At 38.1% G+C, this 26,454-nt stretch overlaps 2 protein-coding genes across 4 annotated transcripts; both read left to right on the plus strand.

Moving 5' to 3' along the window:
* Positions 1 to 6,938: 6,938 nt before the first annotated feature.
* On the plus strand, positions 6,939 to 12,249 carry LOC109239514 (XIAP-associated factor 1-like). 2 transcript variants are annotated; one of them, XM_019406088.1, is made up of 6 exons: positions 6,939 to 7,037; positions 7,235 to 7,303; positions 8,405 to 8,540; positions 9,966 to 10,103; positions 10,214 to 10,335; positions 11,847 to 12,249. In XM_019406088.1, the coding sequence occupies exons 2-6, from the start codon at positions 7,260 to 7,262 to the stop codon at positions 12,004 to 12,006; spliced, it is 600 nt and encodes a 199-aa protein (XP_019261633.1). In that variant the 5' UTR covers positions 6,939 to 7,037; positions 7,235 to 7,259; the 3' UTR covers positions 12,007 to 12,249. The 2 variants fall into 2 exon arrangements, with proteins under 2 accessions (XP_019261633.1, XP_019261634.1); XM_019406089.1 differs by lacking the exon at positions 6,939 to 7,037 and having other exon boundaries at positions 7,062 to 7,303.
* Positions 12,250 to 13,688: 1,439 nt separating this feature from the next.
* Positions 13,689 to 19,771, plus strand: LOC109239515 (probable rhamnogalacturonate lyase B). 2 transcript variants are annotated; one of them, XM_019406090.1, is made up of 17 exons: positions 13,689 to 13,849; positions 13,946 to 14,045; positions 14,485 to 14,606; positions 15,054 to 15,113; positions 15,291 to 15,335; positions 15,440 to 15,559; positions 15,652 to 15,771; positions 16,089 to 16,230; positions 16,338 to 16,508; positions 16,771 to 16,926; positions 17,010 to 17,116; positions 17,208 to 17,298; positions 18,052 to 18,193; positions 18,284 to 18,437; positions 18,704 to 18,820; positions 19,008 to 19,134; positions 19,268 to 19,771. In XM_019406090.1, the coding sequence occupies exons 2-17, from the start codon at positions 14,004 to 14,006 to the stop codon at positions 19,502 to 19,504; spliced, it is 1,953 nt and encodes a 650-aa protein (XP_019261635.1). In that variant the 5' UTR covers positions 13,689 to 13,849; positions 13,946 to 14,003; the 3' UTR covers positions 19,505 to 19,771. The 2 variants fall into 2 exon arrangements, with proteins under 2 accessions (XP_019261635.1, XP_019261636.1); XM_019406091.1 differs by lacking the exon at positions 15,291 to 15,335 and having other exon boundaries at positions 13,690 to 13,849.
* Positions 19,772 to 26,454: the final 6,683 nt, after the last annotated feature.

Genomic DNA, 26,454 nt, shown 5'->3' on the forward strand with positions numbered 1-26,454 from the left:
TCTTCATCATGTCTATGAATTTCTTGAACTGATTGTCGTTCTTTTGCTTTGCTAACCGCTGAGGATATGGTGGAGGTGGTCTAGGCAAGGGTGCCTTGGCCTTGGGCACCGCCGGCTCGGGTATATCAATAATGTGTTCCCTAGACGGGTTCACGGTATCTTGAGTCTCTACCCCGGCCTCATCATCATTATCAATCCGCACATCATTTGTCACTATTGGTTCAACCACATTGTCAACATTCAAAGGTGCATCATCATCATACAACTCAGTTTCATCATTCACAACTTGATTCTCAACCGAGGCATGCACATCACCGCCTCTTCCACTCCTAGTTGTAACCCCATCACATGATTGTTACCCCCCTTCGGGTTCACTACCGTATCACTTGGTAGCACACCTTTTGGTTGGGAATTTAAAGCTTGAGAGATTTGTCCTATTTGCACCTCTAGGTTCCGGATAGACGTGTTATGCGAAGCCAATTGTGCGTCAGAATCTTGGTTCTTTTTCATCATCTGCTCGAACATCATTTCTATCCGTCCCATATCACTTCCAGAAGAACTAGGCCCTTGTGACTGAANGGTCCTAACGGATCGGGTCAGCAGATTTTAGTTGGGCCCGGTTATTAATTATTTAAGAAAGACAAAATAGTGGTTCCGTTAAACTAAGGGCATGAATGAGCAAGTATTGGACGGATTGGGCATATCTGTGCCGAACTATTAACGACGAGCTATCTGTTCTAATTCGCATAGTTCACTGGCATATATGGCCCTTTTCCATTAAAATTACTTAACCATGGTAAATTATTATATTTTGGTGCAAACACCCGGTGCGGGTAAGTGTTTACCTCAAAAAAGTGGTTTCCCAGAGGCCAAGATAGAGTATTAGCTACGAGTTCGGGCGAATCCAAATTTTTTTGTTTAGATCATATATTAATATTAATTTTTTATTAAATATGTAAAAATATTTAACTGCAAGCTCAATATGAGTCCCATAAATTTCAAATAATAATTCCACCTCAGTCTATAATACTTTTCGAGAATCTATGTAATGAAGTGTTTTTCTCCCTTTTATTAATGAAGTAATTGTCTCATTGAAATCTAGGAATCTATTTCAATTTTGCTGTGGCTTAAAAGTAATGGTTGGCCTATATGATTTAATGGCGAGACAAATGAAAAACATCTTTGATATAAAGATATATTCATCTTCCTCTTATTACGTTTCCCTTACTTCTTTGTGTAAGCAAGGGAAGGAGAGCTTACGAAATTATGTTTGTTGTACTTTCCAAATTAAGTTCATAGTTAGCTTTTGTTTAGTTTTTTTTGCAAGGACTTGACTTTATTTTTTTAATGGAAGATTTCCAAACTCTGTATTTCAACTTTTTAAAAAACTCTTTTTCCCTTTTGAGTTTTTGAAAGATTTGAAAAATTGACTTAGAAATCTTCGAAACTTTTTTTTTTAATAAGTAAAAGCATGTCAAAACAAACACTTCTTGCCAAAAACTCCAAAATTTAATTTGTAAATTTCAAACAAAAGCTAAGAGAACTAGCTAGTCTAAAATGATACTAGAAGCCAAGTAAGCAGAGACTTTATTGCCAATCTGTGAAGGTTTATCCTGGATAATGTTAATCATTGTCATCATCATGATTCATGTTTTAGCTCTAAACCAGAAAATTAATCTTGGATTTTGGAGAATCTTAGTAGTTTAGTTGGTTGGCTGCATGAATATTCACCTTATCGGTGAGAGTTTGATTCCTCACCTTGTAATATAATTCCCTTCTCTATTTCTCTTCTCCTGTGCTCACATATATAATAATAATTTTAAAAAAAAATGTAACACATAAATTAATAAATTCTTGCTTGTTAATATATACCATTATTCTTAAAAAAATACTCGTTTTCTCGGCAGATACCCAATTTCCTGGTTTAAGTAATCTGCTCGAAACTTGGGTAATATAAAAAATAAAAAGAATCTTGATTAGCTGCAAGTTGCAGCATCACATGAACAAGTTGCAGTATTGACACTTATGTTAGTACTAGTGAGAGTAGCCCGGGAAAAAGCCCGGGCCCAACATGAACAAAGCTATACTACTGTAACAAAGGATATAGTGACGATATTTCCAAGGAATGAGACGTCACCAAGGAATGAGCTTGTGTAGAGAAATGGAACACTACTAAACTATCACATCTAAAAAGAAAGAAACAGTTTTTTATGTAAAATACTAACTATGCCATAAAATATATTGTTTTGTATACAATATTTATCAAAGACGAAAAGTGAAGATTCCTTTACAGAGTACTTCTGTGACTGCAAGAAGCAAGAAACAATAACTACATCATATTCTTTGTAGTAATAGCTTTGAGTAGTATGAACCAGACTCCATGACTTTGGTTGCCAGCAAATTTGAGAAATCACCATCAACTGAGAAAGCATTGAGAAACTGATGTAAGCCTGCTAAATGATATGCTCCTGAGTCCTAAATCATGGCATAGCATATTGCAGCAATTGTGGAAATACCTAATTTATACCTTAGTGTAAAAAATAGCTTTCCAGTCATCAATTTGATGTATAAAATTCTTGTGATCACTTCAATTCCTGCATCTTGAAATCTAGTGTGTTTTTGGCATATAGGTTCCAAAAGATTTTTTGAAAACTTTAGGTACCTTCTGAAACCTATATGCCAAAATTTACTATTTGGATAAAATTGGCGTATTACAGAAAATTATACAGATATACTTGCTAAGACGGAGGAGAAGTGATTTAGCATATTAGATAATTTGATGGAATTTTATATCAAGTTGAGGTATCAATAACCTTGGTAAAACTAATACATTTAGCTAAAATTACGATAGTACCCTAATGAAGAAACAGAGATTCATGTCACAGAACAATGTTATTCCAATGTCATCAAATGAAATTAGCATGGTTTTTGAAATTTCATCACTCTCCAACATAGTAAAAAAGTACACTGAGCCACGAAAAAGAGTTAAAAGACAACAAATTCAATGCTCAGTAAACAACATCACTAATGTAATTCGGTTAAGCTTGCTTTAACAAAACCAAGTAGGCTATGTAAAGGTTAGCACATAGCCAAGCAGACTATGTCTTTGGTTTCATTCCTTATGTTCTGATGTAATGTTATGAGAACATAAAAGTTATATCAGGTATATCATGCGTACCCATCTTGGTTGGCAAACCATTATGTCAATTATATCTATGGTAAATACAACAACACCCAGCAAGTTATTTACCTTTTTCCCATGTGGCTGAAGGAAGCAGTTAAATTGCAGGTCTGCACCTCTACTCGGTATCAGCTGTGGTTATAGATGGAAGTATAAGCTATTTGTGAGATTAATCTTAAATGCTTAAATAAAAACTAATTAATCTAAAGCTTCAACGAATCTTTGCAAACTAAATAACTCTACCAATATAAACTTCGTCGAATATATGTACGAAAAGGAAAAAATCATTTAAAAAAAGTTCAGCGGTGAAACATGTACTACCCATGTTTTGCCAGAAAGTTCAGAAGAAAACTATCTTACTACTATAGTGAGCACTTCCAGTGCTATAATCCCAAATGACAGGTAAAGCATCATAATTACACGATGATGATGAAAAAAAATCCACATGAGACTCCAGGAAGAACTAATTATTAGCTAAAGTATGTCAAATGATTTTCAAGAAATGGTCTGTTCCAAGCTACTCTTACCTTCAAGTCCACTTGGGTGATATTGGATCTAGCCAAATTTTTTCTTAATTTTGTCAATTCATCCAGAATCTGCAGCTTGACTGTTCTCCTAATAATGCATTGTCAATGTGCCATGAAATCTCCATAAGTTGTGATCCATGGTGCATTCTGCCTTAAAAATTAAATACACTTCTACGAGCTAAGTACTTATGATGAAAACTTGAGGATGAAAAGAGTAACAGTTTTCTTGCCATGACAGCATCAGCCTGCAAATATAAATTATAAGGTTCCAAAGCCAATTTGAGAGATCAAAACCAGTATGAAACATACTTAATCTTTAAAAATTAAACACATGTAATAGTTAAATCACTTTGAGATCTTTCATAAGAAGTTTCGACAAAAAGATAATAATATATTTAGGTGTCTCAAGGTGTTTCCTGTGATAACATGCCCTTTTAGATAGCATACTTACTCTTATACTACAATCATGTAAAATAAATCATTACAATACATTACCTATTTATGCATATAACAGACTTTCTATCATTTAACAGCTTAGGTATCTTCTAATTGCAGCACAATTCTGTTTGTAGGCGAATTGAACTTTGGATGGTTGTACAAAAAAGTAAAAAATTAAACTTCGGATGCCAATTGAATAGAAAATCTATAAATCTGTTGGAACCAAATTTTGTGCAGAAAGGCCTTCTTAGTTCTTCCAAGTGTGTAGGGGCAAAAACGAACAATGATAAAAATTGGATAATTATTACTTCAACTACTAACACATTAAATATCCATATTTCACAACAACATTTAGTTGATAGCCCTGTCTCAAGTTTCAAAATTACCTGAGCAATCAAGTGAGGCCATAAGGATTGAACAGAACTTACAGTCTGCAACTTTTATGGCCGTTATGAAGTTCAGATATTCTTATTTATATACAATTGATCAGAAGAAATGACAGCAAAAGCTGTTTTGGTAAATTTAGACCACACATTTAAATCAATTAAAGTTGTGAGCTAACATTTATTGAAACAGCATAATAAGAAAAATTAGGTAGTTTCTTTCAGCAATTTCTCAAACACTTCTAGTGCAAACCCAAATGCACTTTGTATAATAACAGACTTAAATCCATTCTTACTGTACTTTGATAGAGGTCAAACAGATGAAAATTAAGACTAAGCCCGAAAAAAGCAAGTTGAAGACGCACAAAAGCGAGCGCAACAACATATCACCAATTAGCTTAAATTTTAGACAAAAGTACTCAAAATCTTCTATCCAAGTTCAGAATATGAGAGGGAAACATTGTTCAGACTGAAAACAAACTGAATCTTAAATCTAAATAGCGTTGATAGTCAGACCTTTATTGTATATGCGCCAGATCGAAAAAAGGTAGTCCGCATATGTGCAAGTGGTAAACTGAACTCTGAGATGTTAGAATTTCCCAACGGAGCAGCAGTGATAACGATGAGAGTAAGCAGAGAGCAGCATAGCGACATAAATTTTATGTTGTAGTAGCCACGTGTCAAACATAGAAGAAAGCGGTAATACATGTCTATCAGGGCTAATGTATGCAATTATGATAATACCCTCCTGACCCATTTTACAACTGGATGCAGCTAACTTAAGATCTGTCAAACTGTGCTCTACGTGTTAGGCTGTAATTGCAATTACATTTTTATCCTTGGGCCAGGCAGACATGTTGACCATGAGCTGCCTGGTTATTCCCATTTATATTACCCAGTAGAAAATACCAATAGATCAGAGTGGAGGAGCAAGAGAGCACATATATGAATCAAAGAGGGGTTTGAAGAAGAGGGCTTTGCAGATAAAGCTTGAAAAGTATCGGATATCTTTAGTAAGAAAAATCAGACGGTGAGTTGATATTTATTAAAATTGGGCTACACGTGTTGGGCTGCAAATACAGCCATGAAATAATTTTGGGCCAGGCAGACATGTTGACCATGAGCTGCCTGGTTATCCCCATTTATAGTATAGGAATAGAAATAGAAATACTCAGCAGCCAACAACGAGCTAGATATTCATAAACACCAAAAAGGTAAAAATAGCACCGTCTAGCCAGTTTTCGGACCGGTCATTCAAAAATAGCCAGCATTTACCAAGTCAATGAAAAATAGTCACTATTTTGCTGCAACAGAGACCGGTCCAACATAATATACTGGAGTTCGGTGCACCTGTGTATGAATTTCCAGCATATTATGCTGGAACTCTTACACACAGAAAGTTCCAACATAATATACTGGAGATTCGAGCACTTGTGTATGAACTTCCAGCATATTATACTGGACCGGTATACTTTGCTGGAACTCCAGTATATTATGCTGGAGTTCCAGCATACTTATCTTGGAACTCCAGTATAATATGCCGGAGTTCAAGTATACTTATGCTGGAACTCCAGCATAATATACTGGCGTATTTTTCGGGTTTTGAACAGTGTTTTCGCTCAGATTTATCTTACATGAAAAGTGGCTAGATTTCGATTACTTTTGAAACTGGGCTATTTTTGAACGACCACTTGTAAATCTTGCTGTTTTTGAATTTCTCCCTATAGGGATTCATTATCTTTCCGTAAATTGGGCCTGAAGTTAACCTTTTCTCCGGGAGAAATTAAAAAATAGCCACATGTATAAGTGGTCATTTAAAAATAGCCACAGTTTCAAAAGTAATTAAAATTTATCCACTTTTCATATAAAGATAAATATGAATGAATACACTGTTCAAAATCCAGAAAATACTCCAGCATAATATACTGGAGTTCCAGCTTAAGTATACTGGAACTCCAACATATTATAATGGAGTTCCAGCATAAGTATACTGGAACTCCAGCATAATATACTGGAATTCCACTATAATATACTGGTCCAGTATAATATGCTAGAAGTTCATACACAGATGCTCCAATCTCCAGTATATTATGCTGGAACTTTCCGCGTGTTGGAGGTCCACTATAATTTGCTGGAAGTTCATACACAGGTGACCGATCTCCAGTATATTATGCTGGACCGGTCCCTGTTGCAGCAAAACAGTAGCTATTTTTCGATGACTTTGCAAACACTGGCTATTTTTGAATGACCAGTCCGAAAACTGACTAACCCGTGCTATTTTAATCCTTTTTCTCCAGCTGATCCAACTAAGCCCAACAAGCCCAGACCGTTAAAGCAGCCCAATCAAAGCGGTCAATCAATCCTCCGTCGAAGCGAGTCCCTAACACGCGCAGAAAAGGGACGTGCCCAACCGCCCAGTTAGCACTCATAAAAGTTCGCCACCAAATTATAGTACAACATCGTGAAACTGAATTTACGAATCGATAATTCCAACTCAGAGAATCATAGGTTGTTTCTCTATTTAAGCAAACAATTGAAATCTCTGTCCAAATTTATCTAATAAGATTATCGGAATGTGAAAGAATTCAAATAGAGCCAAATGCATATAGAAGATTCAATCGAACTAATTTAATTAGTTTTCCTACATCATCTTCCTTCTCAATTATTCATATTTGATTTATCCATTTTCTTTGTTATTATCTCAGAGATTTTAATCAAAGGTAGATTTTAATGGCTGTAGCTTCTGATCAAGCCACAACCATCTGCAGTCACTGGTAAGTCCCCCCCATTTTGTTGGAATTTATACCAATATTACTATCTGCTTAAGCCTTGATGGGCAGAGTTGCGCTGTAATTAGGCTGGGGAGATAGTAGTACCTGGTGAAATAGTTGAGGTGGTGCAAGCTGACCCGAATACCAGAGTCATAAAAATAAATTATCCAGACAATATTGTGTTTGTATTGTAGCTGCAGTTTTATGCCCCTAGCGTGGGCAAACTTGTCTGGTATCTATGCTGGTGGGAGGTACTAGGTGGAATAGTCGAGCTGTGCGCAAGCTGACCCAGATACCACCGTCGTAAAAAAAACAATTTACAGACAATATATGGGTTTGTCTTTAGCTGCAATTTTATGCCCCATTTAAGAAGGAGAACTGTATAAAGACAATATACAAGTGTGTATTAATGATTGTGATACATGGTAGATAACTGTGCTTGAGTCTGTAATCTCTGATGACACAACCTTGGTGTGTTGTATAATGAAATATTATTGATTTATCAGCAAAAAATGATCACGATTTAGCTTGTTTAACGGGTTACATTAGTTGCAAGTTGGTTATCTCTAGTACTGGTTGCAATGTGCATAAGATCCAATCCTGGAAAAGTAAATACTAGCTAGTTTATTGGTTTCTACTTGTGGATTGTCATGTTGGCAGAAGCGAATTTCTTATTGAGTGTCCTCATTTTGCTGCCAATGGAAACTGAAGAGTTTGGGTCTTTAATAGATTATGAATTAATGCGTTGTGGATAATACACTGTAAAATTCGACAATGCAAGTGATGAACCTTACTGAGTGTCCTCATTTTGCTGCCAATGGAAACTGAAGAGTTCGGGTCTTTAATAGATTATGAATTAATGCGTTGTGGATAATACACTGTAAAATTCGACAATGAAGTGATGAACCTTACAGCTTTATATTTAAATCTAAGCTATAAGACGTATAGTTTAACAGCAGGTTGCCATTCGTGCATGACCAGTCGTACCATGCTAGATGTCATCTTTATTCATGTTTCAACCTTTCAGCTTTTTATAATACATATTATCTTTTCCTATGTGCTTGTATATTCGTCACTTGCTAATCTGAATCTTTATGTTTCCAGTGACAGAGCGATTCCGTCTTCCAATCTTGATTTGCATGTTGCTCACTGCTCCCGGAAACTTGAAAAATGTAAAATCTGTGGGGATATGGTTCCGAAAAAACATGCAGAAGAACATTTCTTGAGCACTCATGCTACAGTAAGTGAACCAATTTATTTGATCTCTTCATTTTGTGGATAATGCCGAGAGGTTTTACAGGGAAAAAGTTCTTTTTTTCTCCTCTCTAATTTTACCTTCAGCTTTTAGATGCAAGGAGTTCTCAATTACCTGTAACTGTATCATTTGGTCCAACAGATGTTAGTCCCTTTCTGAGATAGATTTCTAAATTTGATCCATTCAATTGCATTTATTTGCCTTCCAGTTTGCTTCCAGAACTGTTTATTGGAATATGCACTTTTATACAGGGTCTGTGTTTGTATATACAGTTTTTTACATCATTTTAAGGTCGTGCAATGAACATTTGTCGTGACGTTATGTACGTGCTAGGCATTGCAACTGAATTGTTTGTGTAAATAATGGACCTTAAACGGCAAATATATGATCCTATTCTTGAAAATTAATAAATTATTTAAGAACTTCATATTAACACTAAACAACACAAGAGGTGAAGTGCTCAGATGAATGATGATTGAACACCAGCCAAAAGATATATTAATAGCTAAACATTTCGGGGTTACTAAAATCATGATGCATCCTTATTGCAGGGGTTGAAGCTCTAGGTAACGAAAAGAGGCACCTTTTCTCTGTGGTTGCCCTTAAGTTGATTTTGTCCTATGGTACCTTAAGAAACAAAAAAAAGATCCTTTTTTCGTCGTGATAAGTAAAGAATTTTATTCATATGGAAGCACCAAGTAGGTGCACAGAAAAATTGCCAAGATCTGTTGCGGTTTAAAGCGCAATGTGCAATTGAAGCGCGAGTTTTAGTGAATACAAATTAAAGAATAAAAATGTGTTTTTTATGTAAGAAAAAATTACTTTAAACTCAAACAACGATTAAATGTAAAAACTACACAATTAAGTATAATATATGAAGTAAAAGTCATGTGAATCAATTTTAAAGACCATTTTGAATTTCTGATTCAGATACAAAGATGAAATTTTAAGTTTTTAATTCGGGTCCAGTGACTTGTCTTCTTATACTAAATGTCTTATTTCCTATTTCTAACAATTTTATATTCAATGTTTGCTTAACGATTAATACATCACATTGCTCTACGCATTTGTTAATGTAGGCTTCTTCAAGGTAAAGTCCATAGACCTAGCATTAAAGCTACGTCTATGCGAGGCTAAGCGTTCAGCCTGTGCTGCACCTAGTTCAGGGCTTAAGAGTGCTTGAACATAGTCTTTTACAACATTTTATCTTAGTGTTAACTTATACCTCTTACTTTCTTTTCAATCTCTTGCATTCTATGAACATATGTTTTGTAGGTCTTCCCACCTTTTCTGCTTCTACCAGTCTGTTCTGTTTTACGGGAACATTCTTTTGCCACTTCGTCATGGTTGGATTTCCTTATAAGCCAAATACAACTTCTTAATGTGATTGTTATGCATGTTAATTTACAGGTAACCTGTTCTTTGTGTAGCGAGACAATGGAGCGTGAGGTACTAACTGTTCACAAAGGTGAAAATTGCCCACAAAGGATTGTGACATGCGAATATTGCGAGTTTCCTTTGCCTGCAATTGATTTATTTAAGCATCAGGTCATAATGAGCTATGATTAGGCTTCTTTTTCTATTTTGTAATTGTTTTGGGTAAATGATCGAACTTCCATATCCTGCTGTTTTTCATAATATCTGCATTCCTTTACCAGGAAGTTTGTGGGAATAGAACAGAACTCTGTCATCTGTGTAGCAGATATATTAGACTCCGTGAAAGAGATGACCATGAGAGTAGATGCAATGGAGGCACAAATATCGTTGCAGAATCTTCCAGGTATTATGGACCTAAAATGTTTATTTAGTTGGCATTTTGCATGTCCCCTTGGTCGTTTTGAGCCGTTTTTTCTATGCTGAGTGGATCTAGGCTTTGATTCTTTGGTGATGTTTATGAGATCCAACTGTCAAAGCCCGTTGGAAGCATTTATCTCTCTGTCATTCCTACATAAACGTAATTGTTGCACAGACATGCATTTACGATGCTTATTTTTTGCCTTCCTCTCTTACGCTACAACTAGTCTATGTATCTTGTTTCAGTGATTAGTGAACACTGACTTATAGGACATAGAGTTCCTCCCCTAACTGCCTAACCTAAAGGCAAAAAGATAAAACAGAAAAAAGGAAATATTCTGTATAGACGCACGGTGGTGTGTGGTAACGAGTTATGAGCCTAAGAACATCATGTCTGGAAATGAAGGGGGTCTTAGTGAACATGAGTAATAAGCCTGACATCATAAAGGATAGACGGGTTCCTGCTTGACACCTACTCTTGACATGGTGTTGAGTCAAATTCTATTGCTGGCAACATGTCAAGTTTGCTGGTTAGTAACTGGGACGAGGCATTCTACCATGAAATACTTTTCCCCTTTTCGATTCAGTCCACTTAGCATAAGATTGTCCAAATGGATATTAGATGAGCTGCTTTTGAGCGATGTATGAAAATCAGTATTTCTCCTACCTGGACATGAATATAACACAAGAATCTCTAATAAAATCTAGGTCAGACATGACTGGGAGGTGACGTGTTTATACACTTCCTTATTTCTCATCCATAATGCAGTTAGTGCATATAAATATGCATATACTTGTTTCCTTTATGTTTTACCTACCTAGTAAAAGGTGATCAAATTTTCTAAGGTTACACTTGAACTTATTCCTTTCTCTGTGAGGTTATTTCTTCGTCTATCTTATCTATGTTAATCAAGAAAGTGTCTGGTTTTCTGCCAGCTTCGTCTCCCCTTTATATATTTGATTATCTTATTTTGGAAAGAATCTTTCTGCTGTGCGTATATAATAGATGGATCTCACATATTTAGAGTCTCTTGGCATTCTTTGTCTATCAATTTTATGATATATTACAGTGGTTGGAATGGGCATCCACGTCCACAATTCATAATAGTACACTACATGTGAAACCTGAAATCGAGGATTACAAGAGTTGATCAATAAGAAAATGAGCAACTGTTAGCTCATGCTATGCCCTATGCAGAAACTTTATGGTTTTAGAAAAATAATACAGGTGAAAGGGTGTGATTTTACCACCATTCTGTGGAAGTTAGTAAAACTCAAGTTGCTCCCAGATATCCGCGTGTGGTCTTTCATGTAACTTGCCATCTAATCCAGCCGTTGCAATTGTTCCCATCATATTTCTTGACCAATAAATACTAAGCACTTGTAAACCATCTACCACTACTCTCCTTAACTGTAGTTTACTGGTGCTATATCTTGTGTTGTATGCCAAATGCTCTAGTCTTTAATTCTTTTGTCCCGCTTTTGGTATTTTTGAAGGAACATTAGTCGAGCTGAGAGAGATCGTGGTGCTCCTAGAAGGCAGCCACATGAGTTTTCCAAGAAGCGGCTTCTATTTACAATTGCAATAACAGGCGTTGCTGTTTTGTTTGGCTCACTCATTTTCCAGAGGAAAGTTGAAAACAGTCAAGTGCCGTAGCAGCTTTACTGTAATTGTTTATCTTACTATCAGACAAGTTGATATAAGGATATCTGCGTTTCTAATTCCTAATGTACCTACAAGCAATATAATGAACATGCAAATCAAAGATGAGTTCCACTAAAATTGTATTTTTAGTTGATCAAAATAATGTAATCGCCTTCTTGAAAACATCCCATCCATGACAAAAAGAAGAGCAAACTCTTGTAGAAGCTGTGGAACGCAATGATTTATTTGGAGTCACAACTCAGAATGAACAAACTGAGTTTCCACTATATATGTACTTGAACTGTCAGAGGACTCCTCAACACTATACTGAAATGCCCTTAAATTCCAACTTAATTAATCCTCTGCGATATCATTCTTAAATCAGGAAATTATGCAAAGTATCACACTCTAGCACATCTTAGTAAAGAATATAAACACATAGTTGGACATAAAATTACTATATTCGATGAGAATTAAACTTAAAACCTCTTAGTCTCAACAACTTTATCTAAGACTTGGAAACCACCCAGCCAGTGGCGAAGCCAGGAAATTCAATAAGGGTGTTCAAAATTGCTAGTGGGCTATGTAAGGGTGTTCAAAGTCTATTTTTTAATCAATAACAAGTAATATTTTGCCTTATACGTAGTATAATTTTTCGGCGAAGGGTGTTCAGTTGACCACCCTTGGGCCAACATAGCTTCGCCCCTGCACCCAGCTAAGGCCTCATTTTCATGTTTCAGCACTCGAAAAAAAGATATTTTTATGAGTATTTTTACCACATCGCGTTCAAAGTTAACAGAGTGGACTATATATAACATAGACATATATATAGTGCAACTTGTTAAAATATGTCGTCAACCTGTAGTTCGAATTAATAATAATAATAATAATAATAATAATAATAATAATAATGTCAACTATGAACTAACTAAAGTAGGGCCTTAGGATTATTCTGCATGTGATTGGAAAATTGACTTAATAATGGCGCGGAAAGTTTAATAATGTTTGTTTACTAATATACCCGAAAGATTAAAACGCTTGTAAATTATCAAACACATAAATTACAAGCTGGCTGACATACCAATTACTGCTATTAATGAGGATGTCACGATGAGAGAAAGGAACAAGATTGACAGATTTTTGTAATTGAGAGATGTAATGATGGAAACATACGACAGAATGTCACGACCGAACCAAAGCATGTCACTTTTTCCGCCTTTATCTTTTTGAGACAGATATATCAGAATTATCTCTTCTACGTTAAGTATTCGTACTATTATGCTTTTCAATATTTTCAACTCGTGAACACTTGCATTAAATATCAGTTACTATTTAAATTGGGTTTATTTTTTTTTTTTTTTATAGATTTGCAGTATTAGTGTAATTTTATTGGATTAGGCAAGTTGTTATTCTATTTTTCAGCTTATTATATTAGATTTGCTATAATGAATTATTTATCATTATATATGTAGGTGAATTTAACCTGATAATATGAAAGATTTACTCAGGTTAGTACACTGATAGAGACGTAGCTAATTTTATTAAAGGGATCAATTAAATTTACTTCGTCAAGAAAATTAAATATCTAAAATGGATAAAAAAAAAATTTGTATATATAAAATTGTTGAATCCCCGACATAGATTAAAACATTAGATGTGTTACTTTCACATTTTTTTAATTCAAATTTCTGGCGTTGGCCGCTGAGAGTACAGTTATGGCATGTGTTAATGGTGTTCATAATTCATAGGAGTAGCTATTAGGAGATGTTAATATGCATCTCTCTCCTCTCCTCCAAACCTATAAATAAATTTGTTTTTTCAAATCTTGAAGCATATTCAGATTCATACCACACTGGTACCTCTCTCTCTCTCTCTCTCTCTCTCTCTCTCTCTCTCTTCATATATGATATATGTATATATTGATATATGTATGTATGGTTCTTCTTCATAGGTGGTTGCTCTGCTGTACGGGGGGACACAGAGGGAAAAAAATTGTTATTAGAGAAACAATGTCTTCTACAGGACTGCGGTTAAATGCTCAAAATGACTATGTAAGGTTTTATCTTCTTTTATTCCAATCATGCAAATTTCTTTTTTTAGAACTTACTGTATTCATTTTGGCTGTTCATAATAATTTCCTAGCCCACTTTTTTCCTGGCGTGGTAATCATATACTTAATAAGCCCTTTCGTTAGCTTTGATATGTATCTGCCTTATGAGAAATTATCTGAGGCACAAGGGAAAGCTCTGTTTTGTTGGTTGGGTTTCCTTTTTTTTTTTTTTTTGGTGTGATGGGTGGGGTGGGGTGGGGTGGGTGGGGGAATTTGCAAAGATTATTTTTCTTGTTTAACCATCCCGTGTCCGAAACCCGGAGATTCCTCTATTTGTCTCGAATACGAGACTTATAGTTAAGGGATCTTATCTATCCCGCCACACGTTTACAAATAAAGATTGATTTTTTTTCTTTGTGTAAGAGTGTTTATTTTTGTAGGTGGTGATAAACAATGGAGTAGTGGAAATAACATGGACAAATCCAGGGGGAATTATCAGAGGGATAAAGTACAAGGGAATTGACAACTTGCTCGAACTAAACAATAAAGATTTGAATGGAGGGTAAGTATAAAAAAGTAGTTTTCACAATTCCTTTGTTTTCTGTTTCAAGTTCTGGTCTTTCCTATTTTAAGGCCTTTAAAGTTGTTTTGTATTCTGATTATCAAAGAAATATGTCTTTCTGGACGTACAATATCTGTTATAATATCCGAGTCTGTCTTTCTATCATTTTATTAGGATGATAATCCAGTGTTTTTGCCAGAGGCGGAGCTAGAATTTGAAGTTTATGGGTTCTAAACTTGCCGTCGAACCCATAGCTCGTTATAGTTACTGGGTTCACAATTGAATATTTACACATATTTAATGAATTTACTAATACACATATAGGGTCTAAGCAAAAGCTACTGGGTTCTCCGAACCCATTACTTATGCTCTCCCTCCGCCCCAGGTTTTTGCAACCATATATAGTTGGATAAATAGTGATTTGTTTGATGTTGTTGAAACAAACAGGTTCTGGGACCTTAATTGGAGTGAGGCTGGTAGTACAAAAACAAGGGGAAAGTTTGACACGTATGTACTCTTCATCCTTTTCCTTTAGAAGAAGTTTAATATTGCTTAGCGTATCAGCTTTAGGGTGCTACAGGCGGAGTCAGGATTATGAAGCTTATGAGTTCAGAATTCTTGTTTTTTTAAGTTACTGGGATCTAACTTAATAATTTGTGCATATTTAATAATTTCTTAAGACAGATATAAGGTTTGGACCAAAGCTACTGCGTTCGGCCGAATCCATAGGTGAAGGGCTGGCTCCGTCCTAGGCTACGGTTAATTGACCAAGGTTAAGAAGTATAGAGATTGCTTTATCGTCAATTGTTTTGTTGTATGGATTATTAATGCAGGATAGAAGGGACAGATTTGCAAGTTATAGTGGAAAACGAGAAGCAGATTGAGTTGTCATTCACAAGAATGTGGAATCCAGCAGTCCAGGGTGAACAAGCTCCTTTATATATTGATAGAAGGTTCTTGCTTGAAGTTAGATAGTTTCTTTTGAAGTTTCATTAGATTTTCTCATAAATGATGATAAACAACTTGGATTCCTACTTATTTGCAGGTTTATAGTATTTCGTGATGTCCCAGGATTTTACTCGTATGCCATCTTTGAGCACACAAAAGACATGCCTGCTTTCAATCTTAACACAACCAGAATTGCTTTCATGCTCAATAAAGAAAAGTAAGAATCGTCGTAGCTAATTTTTTAAAATGAAGCAGCATGTTAAAGTGAACGAACTTGATTCATTTGCAACGGTTGTGCTCTCTTTTTATTCGATATTCTATCATTGGAAAGGAATTAACTTAATAGACGGAGGAAAGGAAAGAAAATGCTAGGATGTAGTCCAAAATGCATTTGTCCAACGTTCTTTTAAAAGCTGCCTTCGTAATGAAGAATGTTGTGTCCTTAAGGATGTAGAATGACAAACTCTTAGAAGATGACCACTGCAAACAGAAACCAAAAGAAGTAACTCTTTAGTATCTTTATGGCGTTACCAGGTTTCACTACATGGCCATAACAGATGATAGACAAAGATTTATGCCTAGTGCAGAAGACCGGCTTCCAGAGAGAGGCCAAGCGCTAGCCTATCCTGAAGCAGTTCTCCTTGTTGATCCTATAGAACCTGAATTCAAAGGAGAGGTATTATACTTATGGTGAATTACAGCATGAAATAAGTAAGCCTGTATCGTAAATAAGAAATTTATAATGCACTTAATTTAGTATTTCCTTTGGATCCGCAAGTGTAGGTGGATGACAAATATCAGTATTCACTTGAAAACAAAGATAATCAAGTGCATGGATGGATATGTTTTGACCCTCCTGTGGGATTTTGGCAAATCACTCCTAGCAATGAATTTCGAACAGGAGGACCCTTCAAACAAGATCTAACCTCCCATGTGAACCCGACTATCCTTGCTGTAAGCGGTTAACTTAATCAATATTTCTAGTTATAAATTAGAGACAAATAACTGTATGCATGGTTTCAGTGAAAATTTTGCATTCAGTTGTTTTGTAATCTTCAGTATCTCCCAAGTTTTTCTAGTATATAAGTTTGATCATAATCAAAGCCATACATTAGTTTATATGAACACAATCACATTGTGAACTTTCTCTGACCTAACTAATATGATTCCTCTAACTATTACTTCTCACGAGTAATTTCTTAAGATTTGCTTGCAGATATTTCTAACTTCCCACTATGCTGGTCCAGATCTTTTGGTAAAATTCGAGCCTGGTGAGGAGTGGAAGAAAGTCCTCGGGCCCGTGTTCACATATTTTAATTCTATATCAGACAAAGATATGGCTCTATCGCTTTGGGATGATGCAAAAAGACAGGTTAGGGGTAAAGCGAAATTGAACCCACAATAGTAAAGCAGTATAGTATTTTTATAACCTGACATAATCTTATATTTATTTAGATGAACAAAGAAGTCCAATCCTGGCCGTACTATTTCCCAGCTTCTGAAGAATTTCCTAAGTGTGGTCAAAGAGGCATAGTTAAAGGTCGATTGTTAGTACAAGACAGGTATCGTCCTCTCTTACCTTGATTCAACATTTTGCATTTCCGGGTTCAATTGCTATGTTTTCTAAGTTAAGTCCCATGATCTTAAGGACAGATACTTAAGCGAGGAAAATTTACCTGGAAAAGATGCATATGTAGGACTCGCAGCCCCAGGAGATGCTGGATCATGGCAAAGAGAGAATAAGGTAATTGCCTCCTTCACTTTAGACTAAACAAGAAAAGCAGCATTTCAAGTAAACCAGCTCATCCGACATGGACACAAACCAGTTTAACGCACTAAGGGGTCGTTTGGTAGGGTGCATAAGAATAATTCTGAATATGGTGTATTAGTAATGCTGGTATTAGTTATGCTTGCATTAGTTATGCTGGTATTAGTTATGCTGACATATTTCTTATTCATTGTTTGGTTTGATGTATTAAAGTATTGCACAATTTCTAAAAGAATTGTTTGTTTACAAAAATGCCCTCAAAACTCGTCCACACTCGAACTTTTTAAAAGAAACATATGTTGAGAAATATTTTTATATGAAAAAATTTTAAAAAACTTATTTTATTTGTCTACCTATATTGTAAAATAAAATTAAGTATTTATTTATTTACTAGGGTCTCACTATTTGAATTATTTTGAATTTGCATTAATATACTAACTAGCTATTTTAATCAAGCATAAATTTTGAAGGACAATTTTGTCTTTTACTAAGCTAATGCATGCATTAAAACCCATTGCATTGCTAATACCATTATTTTCTATGCATTAGTTATGCATAGGCTAATACCAAATAGGATGTATATGTATAACTAATGCTTGCATAACTAATGCATAGGTTCAAAATGTCTACCAAACAATGTGTTATTAATACACAAAGCTAATGCATGCATTAGCTTATCTAATGCATCCTACCAAACGACCCCTAACAGTCATATTACCGTTTTACCAGGGTTACCAATTTTGGACTACAACAGATGAAGACGGCTACTTTTTTATTAAGAACATACGTGCAGGCTTATATAGTCTTTATGCATTGGTAGCTGGATTTATCGGGGATTACAAGTATGAAGTTGTAATAACTATAACAGAAGGTTCTATTAAGTAGCATCATTTTCGATTAGAATATATGCTGAATTCTGCTTTATGCAAGGTTGTAACCATTAGCATTAATGTTAATGCAGGTTGTGATATTGAGTTGGGTGAGCTTGTTTATGAGCCTCCAAGAGATGGTCCTACCTTGTGGGAGATCGGTATCCCTGATCGCTCTGCTGCAGAATTTTATATTCCCGATCCAAACCGAAAATATGTTAACAAACTTTATATAAATCAAGACAAGTAAGCTTTCTTAACAACTTCATAAAGTTAACCACGCTAGTGTTCAAGAAGCTATAACTGAATATAACAATTTACTTGCATAATGTCTTTAGAACATCATACTTATTTGAATCAGTTTCCCTTTAATTTTCTCCAGATTTCAGATTATGGACGACATGAGAAAACACCACTAAATTTAACACTTTAAGAAATACTTATGATGCTGTTTCCCTAGTGCTGTATAATTGGTAACTCAAAGAAATTTTTATGTTGTAACTTTTTCCCAGATTTAGACAGTATGGTTTGTGGGAGAGATATGCAGAGTTATATCCCGATAATGATTTAGTCTACACAGTTGGAGTTAGTGACTATCAGAAGGACTGGTTCTTTGCTCAGGTTAACAGGTGATAACTCCTTAATATACCAGCATTACTTTGTCTAATTCTGAGTTGTATTAGAAATCAAATTTCATGAAATTCACTTAATTTAAGGGAAAGATTAAATCTAGTGCTACCGATAATTTCCTTTAGACTCCTGAGTTAATCCCAAGACTCCACAGAACTGATCAGTGTGTAAATACTTGATGTTTAGGAAGATAGGCGAAAATGCATATCAAAGTACTACATGGCAAATCAAGTTCAAGATTGATAATGTAGATCAAGTTGGAGCATACACATTGCGGTTGGCGCTTGCAGCTGCCAATCATGCTGAATTGCAGGTATCATATTACAAAGACTTTAAATAATGTGGAAATGAATTGAACTGGTTGGCGTCGTTGTGTCTCACCTAGTAAATTTCTGTTTTTACTGAATTAGTGGAAAACTAACATGAGTTGAAACTTTTTGTAAAAGGTCGGGATCAACGATCCAACAACAAATCCTCCCCTATTTTCAAGTGGAGAAATCGGAGGAGATAATGCAATTGCAAGGCATGCTATTCATGGAATCTATTGGTTGTTCAATGTAACAATACCTGGTTTTATACTTTTGGGAGGAGAAAACACCATATTTTTGACACAAACAAAGACCGCGAACACTTTCCAAGGGATTATGTATGACTATATTCGCTTGGAAGGTCCCTCATGCTAGAGTGAAAACCTTTGATTTTTCCACACAGAAAATCCTAGTAGAACTACTCATTTGTTGCCACAAATAAAAAAGATTATACATATCTATAGCATTCTCGCCTTTTTAACTAGAAATGCACTATTTTGATAGGGACTTCTTTAAGTTTGACATCCTGATATGGATTTTACTTGCTATTCCTTTCTCAGGTCTTGACTTTTACTTTATTGTTATTGTTGTTGTTGTCCGCCAATTTACTTAATGATCTAAACTCGGAGTTCATGGTGTCAATCAGCGTGTATAAGTTACTTGAGGTTTATGGACCATAACATGTCAAGGAGATTGGAGATGAACAAATTAATTAGGGGTATGTTTGGTATGGAGAAAAAAAAAACAAATCTGTTTTTCCATGTTTGGATGATCAAAGAAGTTTGGAAACATATTCGAGAAAATGGTCAAAATAGTCCTTAGGAATAGGGGTTGAACTATTTTGGTCTTTGATGCACTCCCTCCGTTCACTTTTACTTGGCACGTTTTTAACTTTTCACGTCCCTTAAAAAACAATGATAGACATGATAAATTTACCACAATAACCCTATTAATTGATACTCAATAATTGAACCCAAATTCGCATATCTATTTATAAGAGCCACTATGAAGTTCCAAGTAAATTTAATTGTAACGACCCGACCGGTCATTTTGAGAATTAACGCCCCGATCCCTTGTTAACTGCTTTCCCCGTGTCTTTTTCTGCTATCGTGATATTCCGGGATGGTTCGTGCTGAGTTTCAAAGTATTTTGGGACACTTAGTCCCCAAATGAGAGTTTAAGTTTTAGAATTTGGACCGTAGTCGGAACAGTGTCAAGACGGCTCCGGAATGGAATTCCGTAGATTGCGTTAGCTCCGTTGGGTGATTTCGGGCGTGTCCGGATTGTGTTTTGGACGTCCGTAGCTTATGTAGGCTTGAAATGGCAAAAGTTGAATTTTTAGAGTTTCAGGGCGATAGTGGAATTTTTGATATCAGGGTCGGAATCCGTCCGGAAGTTGGAGAAGGTCGGTAGTGTTGAATATGACTTGTGTGCAAAATTTGGGGTCAATCGGACATGGTTTGGTTGGTTTCGGCATCGGTTGTGGAATTTTGGAAATTCAAGTTCATTAGGTTTGGATTGGAGGGTGATTCGTGGTTTTGGCGTTGTTTGTTGTGATTTGAGGGCTCGACTATGTTCGTATGATGTTTAAGGATTTGTTGGCATATTCGGTTGAGATCCCGGGGGCCTCGAGTGAGTTTCGAATGCTTAACGTATTTGAATTTGGACTTAGGCAAATTCTAAACTTGGCTGCTTCTGGTGTTTTCGCACCTGCGGTGGGAAGCCCGCAGGTGCGGCCCCGTAGAAGTGAGGAAGGAAGTCGCAGATGCGGTTAGAGGCAAGGGGACCAGTGGCCGCAGGTGCGACTCAGGAACCTCAGAAGCGGAGCCGCATCTGCGAGAAATGAGCGCAGGTGCGGTGCCTGAGGAATCAATGAAATTTCGCAGATGCGGAGCTCTAGCCGCAGAAGTGTGACCGCAGAAGCGGCCCCATGACCGCAGATGCGAAAATCGCTGGGCAGAAAAGGGGAGTTCGAGGATTTGAAATTTCATAACACAAAATTTGATTTGGATCTCGGTGAGAGGCGTTTCTTGAGGGATTTTTGAAGGGGAACTATTGGGTAACGAATTCTAACTCTATTTTGGATCATATACATAAATCTATTGTTGTTTTCCTCATTTAATCAAGGGACTTGAGTGGAAGAAATGATAATTTGGGGGAAAAATTTCCCAATCAAAATTTTGGATTTTGGTAAGGTTTTAGGCGTCGGAATTGAATAATTTTTGGCCGAGTGATCTCGTGAGTGAATGGGAGTTCATAATTTGTGACTTTTACCCGATTCCGAGATATAAGGTCCGGGGAGGATTTTTGGGCGTTTTTCCTATTTTCTTACCCTAGCTTGATTTCATTAGTTAAATTAGTTACTTGTAGTTATATATTTATATTATGCAATTGGTTTGATTAGATTTGGGCCATTCGGAGTCGGATACTCGTGGAAAGGGCGTGATATCGAGTTGATTTGAGCGGTTCGAGGTAAGTGGCTTGCCTAACCTTGTGTTGGGGAACTTCCCCTTTAGGATGTTTGGTAATATTTGATGTGTGATTGCCGTGTACGTGAGGTGACGAGTACGTACACGGGCTATTGCTACAAAAATCCCATTTTTCCTACTTAATCTTAAACTGTTTTCCCTTGTTAAATTGAACTACTATATTTAATTGCTGAGATTTGACTAGGAAAGCATGCCTACGTGTTTTAACTGTTTATTTTGAATTATGTGGACCCCCTTTTTTCCTCGTGTGTGTTTAGTCTAAACTGTATAATTTGATGCCGTACCTGCCATATTTTTCTTGAGCTGCATATTTACTTTGGGACTACGGACGTATTCCGGAAGATCCTCCTGTCTTGCATATTTATTTTGGGACTACATACGTATTCCAGGAGATCCCCCAGTACTGCTTATTTATTTTCGGACTACGGACGTATTCCGGGAGATCCCCCAGCACTGCATATTTATTTTGGGACTACGGACGTATTCCGGGAGATCCCCCAGTACTACATAATCATTTCGGAACCTATGGGGAGGTATCCAGGGAGAGTTCCTATTGTGTTTACCTTGTTCGGAGCCGAGGGCTCCCTTAACTGTTAAAATTGTGCAATTTGTTTAAATGTTTTACCGTAAACACTATTTATATCTTTTACTGCTTAATTTGTTATATATATATACTCCGGTAGGGCCCTGACCTGACCTCGTCACTACTTGACCAAAGTTAGGCTTGTCACTTACTGGGTACCATTGTGGTGTACTCGTGCCCTTTCCTGCACATGTTTTCGTGTGCATATCCAGGTACGAGCTATCAGCCTCGAGATTAGTGCGTGCTTGCTGATTCCAGGAGACTTCAAGGTATTTCTGCCCGCGTCCGCAGATCCTCGGGGTCCCCTTCTATTCCCTCCTAGAGATTTCCTTTTTGTTTATCTTCAGACTTTTGTATAGAGCTATATAGATTATAAAAGTTTGTGACTTAGCGATATTCCGGTTCTTGGGAGACTATTTTATATATGCCGGGAAGCTCTATCCTTGTTATTTACAATATGCTGTTTAATTTTTATTGTAGTGTCTTCTTTAATTTTCCGTAATATTAGGCTTACCTAGTCGTAAAGACTAGGTGCCGTCACGACATCTTTTGAGGGGTTAAATTGGGTCGTGACAAGTTGGTATCAGAGCTCTAGGTTCATAGGAGTCGTGAGTCACAAGCCGGTTTATTAGAGTCTCGCGTATCGGTGCGGAGACGTCCGTACTTATCTTCGGGAAGCTATGTAACTGTTAAGAACAATCATACTTCTTTGATTTCATTGTCGTGCGAGTCATTGACATCAAAAATCCTAAAATACTATTCTACTCTTTCTCATAGATGGTGAGGACCCGTACCGGGAGGACTGACGACCAGGCACCCGAGCCCCCTGCCAGAGCTGCCAGAGGCCGAGGTCGGGGTAGAGGACGACCACGTGGTGCAGCCCGAGCACCTGCGAGAGCTGCGACATAGGAGCCCCCAGCATCTCCAGCTGGAGGGCCGGCACCAGAGATGCCTATTGCTACTCCAGCCCTCCAGGAGACTTTAGCTCAGTTCATGAGCATGTTCAGCACTTTAGCTTAGGCTGGAGTACTTCCGATAGCTCTCGCTGCATCTCAGGCCAGGGGAGGGGCAGAGACTCCCGCAACCCGCACTCCCGAGCAGAGGGTTTAAGTCGATCAGGCCCCAGAGTATATTCCTATGCCCCAAGTGGCTCCGATTCAGCATGAGACCAGGGTAGCTGCTTCTGAGGCAGAGCAGCTCAGACTTGAGAGGAGAAGTACCGCCTACCTACCTTCAACGGACTAGCCTCAGATGACGCTCTGGATTTTCTTGAGGAGTGTCATCGTATTCTCCGCACTATGGGCATTGTGGAGACGGGTGGTGTTTCTTTCAACGCTTTCTAGCTGAGGGGAGCGGCATAACAGTGGTGGAGTGCCTATGTGCTGAGTAGTCCGGACGAGGCAACCTCACTCACTTGGACTCAGTTTTTAGAGATGTTTTGCGTGAGTATGTCCCTTAGAGCCTTAGGGATGCTTAGCACGTAGAGTTTGAGCAGCTGTGCCAGGGTGCTATGACTGTGTCGGAGTACGCAGTCCGTTTCAGTGAGTTAGCTCGTCATGCACCGGCTTTGGTTGCCACCATCAGAGAGAGGGTTCCTCGCTTCATCGAGGGATCTCCATCCTAGTATTCGGACCAGTATGGCCAGAGAGTTGGAGATGGACATTTCTTATCAGCAGACAATGAGTATTGCTAGGAGAGTGGAGGGCATGCTTGCCTGGGACAGAGAGGAGAGAGAGGCCAAGAGGTCTCGAGAGATTGGTCATTATTCAGGAGCTCGTGCACCAACAACACGCTACGGTAAGGGTTTTGTGAGTCACCCTGTTCATTCAGCTCTGCTAGCAGCCAGTGGTGTTTCGGCTTTTCCCAGGCCTCATGAGCCCTATTATGCACCGCCAGTATCCAGTATGCCTCCTGCTCGAGGTGCTATTACCGGCCAGACCAACAGACCAGGTCTGAGTCGGTCTCAGCCACCACGTCCTCCGAGGGGTTGCTTTGAGTGAGGTAACACTCATTACATGGTTAGAGATTGCCCCAGAGCCAGGAGAGACGCACCTCCATAGACTTATCAGCCTCCACGTGCTCCATCGGGTCCTCCGGCCATTCTCCCAGCCCCATCTGCCGCTCCACCTCCTCAAGCAGCTCGGGGTGGAGGTTGGGGAGGTCGGGGTCGCCCTAGAGGGGTAGGCCAGGCCAGGTACTATGCCCTTCCAGCCCGTTTAGAGGCCGTCACTTAAGACTTAGTCATCACTGGTATCGTCCCTGTCTGTCATAGGGATGCATCAGTATTATTTGACCCAGGCTCTACGTATTCATATGTGTCTTCTTATTTTGCTCCACATTTGGGGATATCTCGGGATTCTTTGAGTTCTGCTGTTTATGTTTCTACTCCTGCGGGAGATTCTCTTGTAGTGGACCGCGTATATCGGTCGTGTTTGATTGCTCTTAGTGGTTTTGAGACTAGAGCCGATCTGTTATTACTCAGTAGGTAGATTTTGATGTTATCTTGGGTATGGACTGGTTGTCGCCCCATTATGTTATTCTTAATTGTCACGCTAAGATCGTGATGCTGGCTATGCCAGGTTTACCGAGATTAGGATGGAGAGGTACACTCCTCGCAGGGTCATTTCATTTCTTAAGGCTCAGTGAATGGTTGAGAAGGGGTGTGATGCGTATTTGGCCTATGTGAGAGATGTCAGTGGGATATTGACTTTGGCATTGATTTGTTGCTGGGCACTCAGCCCGTATCTATTCCTCCTTACTGTATGGCTTCTCCTGAGTTGAAGGAGTTGAAGGAGCAGTTGCAGGAGTTGCTTGATAAGGGTTTCATCAGACCCAGTGTATCACCTTGGGGTGCTTCGGTCTTGTTTGTGAAGAAAAAGGTTGGTTCTATGTGTATGTGTATCGTCTATCGGCAGTTGAACAAGGTTACAGTGAAGAACATGTATCCTTTGCCTCGTATCGATGATTTATTTGATCAGTTACAGGGTGCCAGGGTGTTTTCCAAAATTGATTTGCGTTCTGGCTATCATCAGTTGAAGATTCGGGAGCCGGATATCCCGAAGACTCCCTTGTCATGTCATTTGGTCTGATTAATGCCCCAACAACCTATATGCATTTGATGCACAGTGTGTTCCGGCCTTATCTTGATTCTTTCGTCGTTGTATTTATTGACGATATTCTGGTATATTCCCAGTCTCGGGAAGATCATGAGCAGCACCTGAGGACCGTGCTTCAGACTTTGAGGGAGAAGAGATTGTATGCAAAATTTTCTAAGTGTGAATTCTGGCTTGATTCAGTGGCATTCTTGGGCTACGTAGTGTCTTGTGATGGGATCAAGGTAGATCCAAAGAAGATAGAGGTAGTGCAGAGTTGGCCTAGACCGTCATCAGCTACGGAGATCCGCAGTTTCCTTGGTTTGGTGGGGTACTACCGTCGCTTTGTAGAGGGATTTTCATCTATTGCAGCACCTATGACCAGGCTGACCCGGAAGGGTGCTCCGTTCAGGTGGACCGAGGAGTGTGAGGAGAGCTTTCAGAAGCTCAAGACAACTTTGACTATAACTCTAATATTAATATTGCCTACAGGTTCGGGGTCTTACACTGTCTATTGTGATGCCTCGAGGATTGGCCTTGGAGCGGTATTGATGCAGGACGGTAGGGTAATTGCCTATGCGTCCAGACATCTAAAGGTGCGTGTGAAGAATTATCCTATCCATGATCTCGAGTTAGCAGCTATTGTTCATGCCTTGAAGATCTGACACCATTATTTGTACGGTGTTCTTTGTGAGATCTACACTGATCACCAGAGTTTGCAGCACTAGTTCAAGCAGAAGGACCTTAATTTACGTCAGCGGAGGTGGTTAGATCTACTTAAAGACTATGATATCACTATATTGTATCACCCGGGGAAGGCCAATGTAGTGGCCGACGCCTTGAGTCGCCGAGCGGAGAGTTCAGGTAGTTGGCATATCTTCCGGCAGCTGAGAGGCCCTTAGCCTTGGATGTTTAGCCCTTAGCCAGTCAGTTCGTGAGATTGGATATTTCAGAGCCTAGCCGGGTATTAACTTGTGTGGTTGCTTGGTCTTCTCTTTATGACCGCATCAGGGAGCGCCAATATGATGATCCCCATATTCTAGTTCTTCAGGACAGGGTTCGGTGAGGTGGTGCTACAGATGTGACTATTGGTGATGATGGCGTGATGAGGATACAGGGTCGGATCTGTGTGCCTAATGTGGATGGACTTCGGGAGTTAAT

This window comes from Nicotiana attenuata, unplaced genomic scaffold, assembly GCF_001879085.1.
Source record: "Nicotiana attenuata strain UT unplaced genomic scaffold, NIATTr2, whole genome shotgun sequence".
Lineage (NCBI taxonomy): Eukaryota > Viridiplantae > Streptophyta > Magnoliopsida > Solanales > Solanaceae > Nicotiana > Nicotiana attenuata.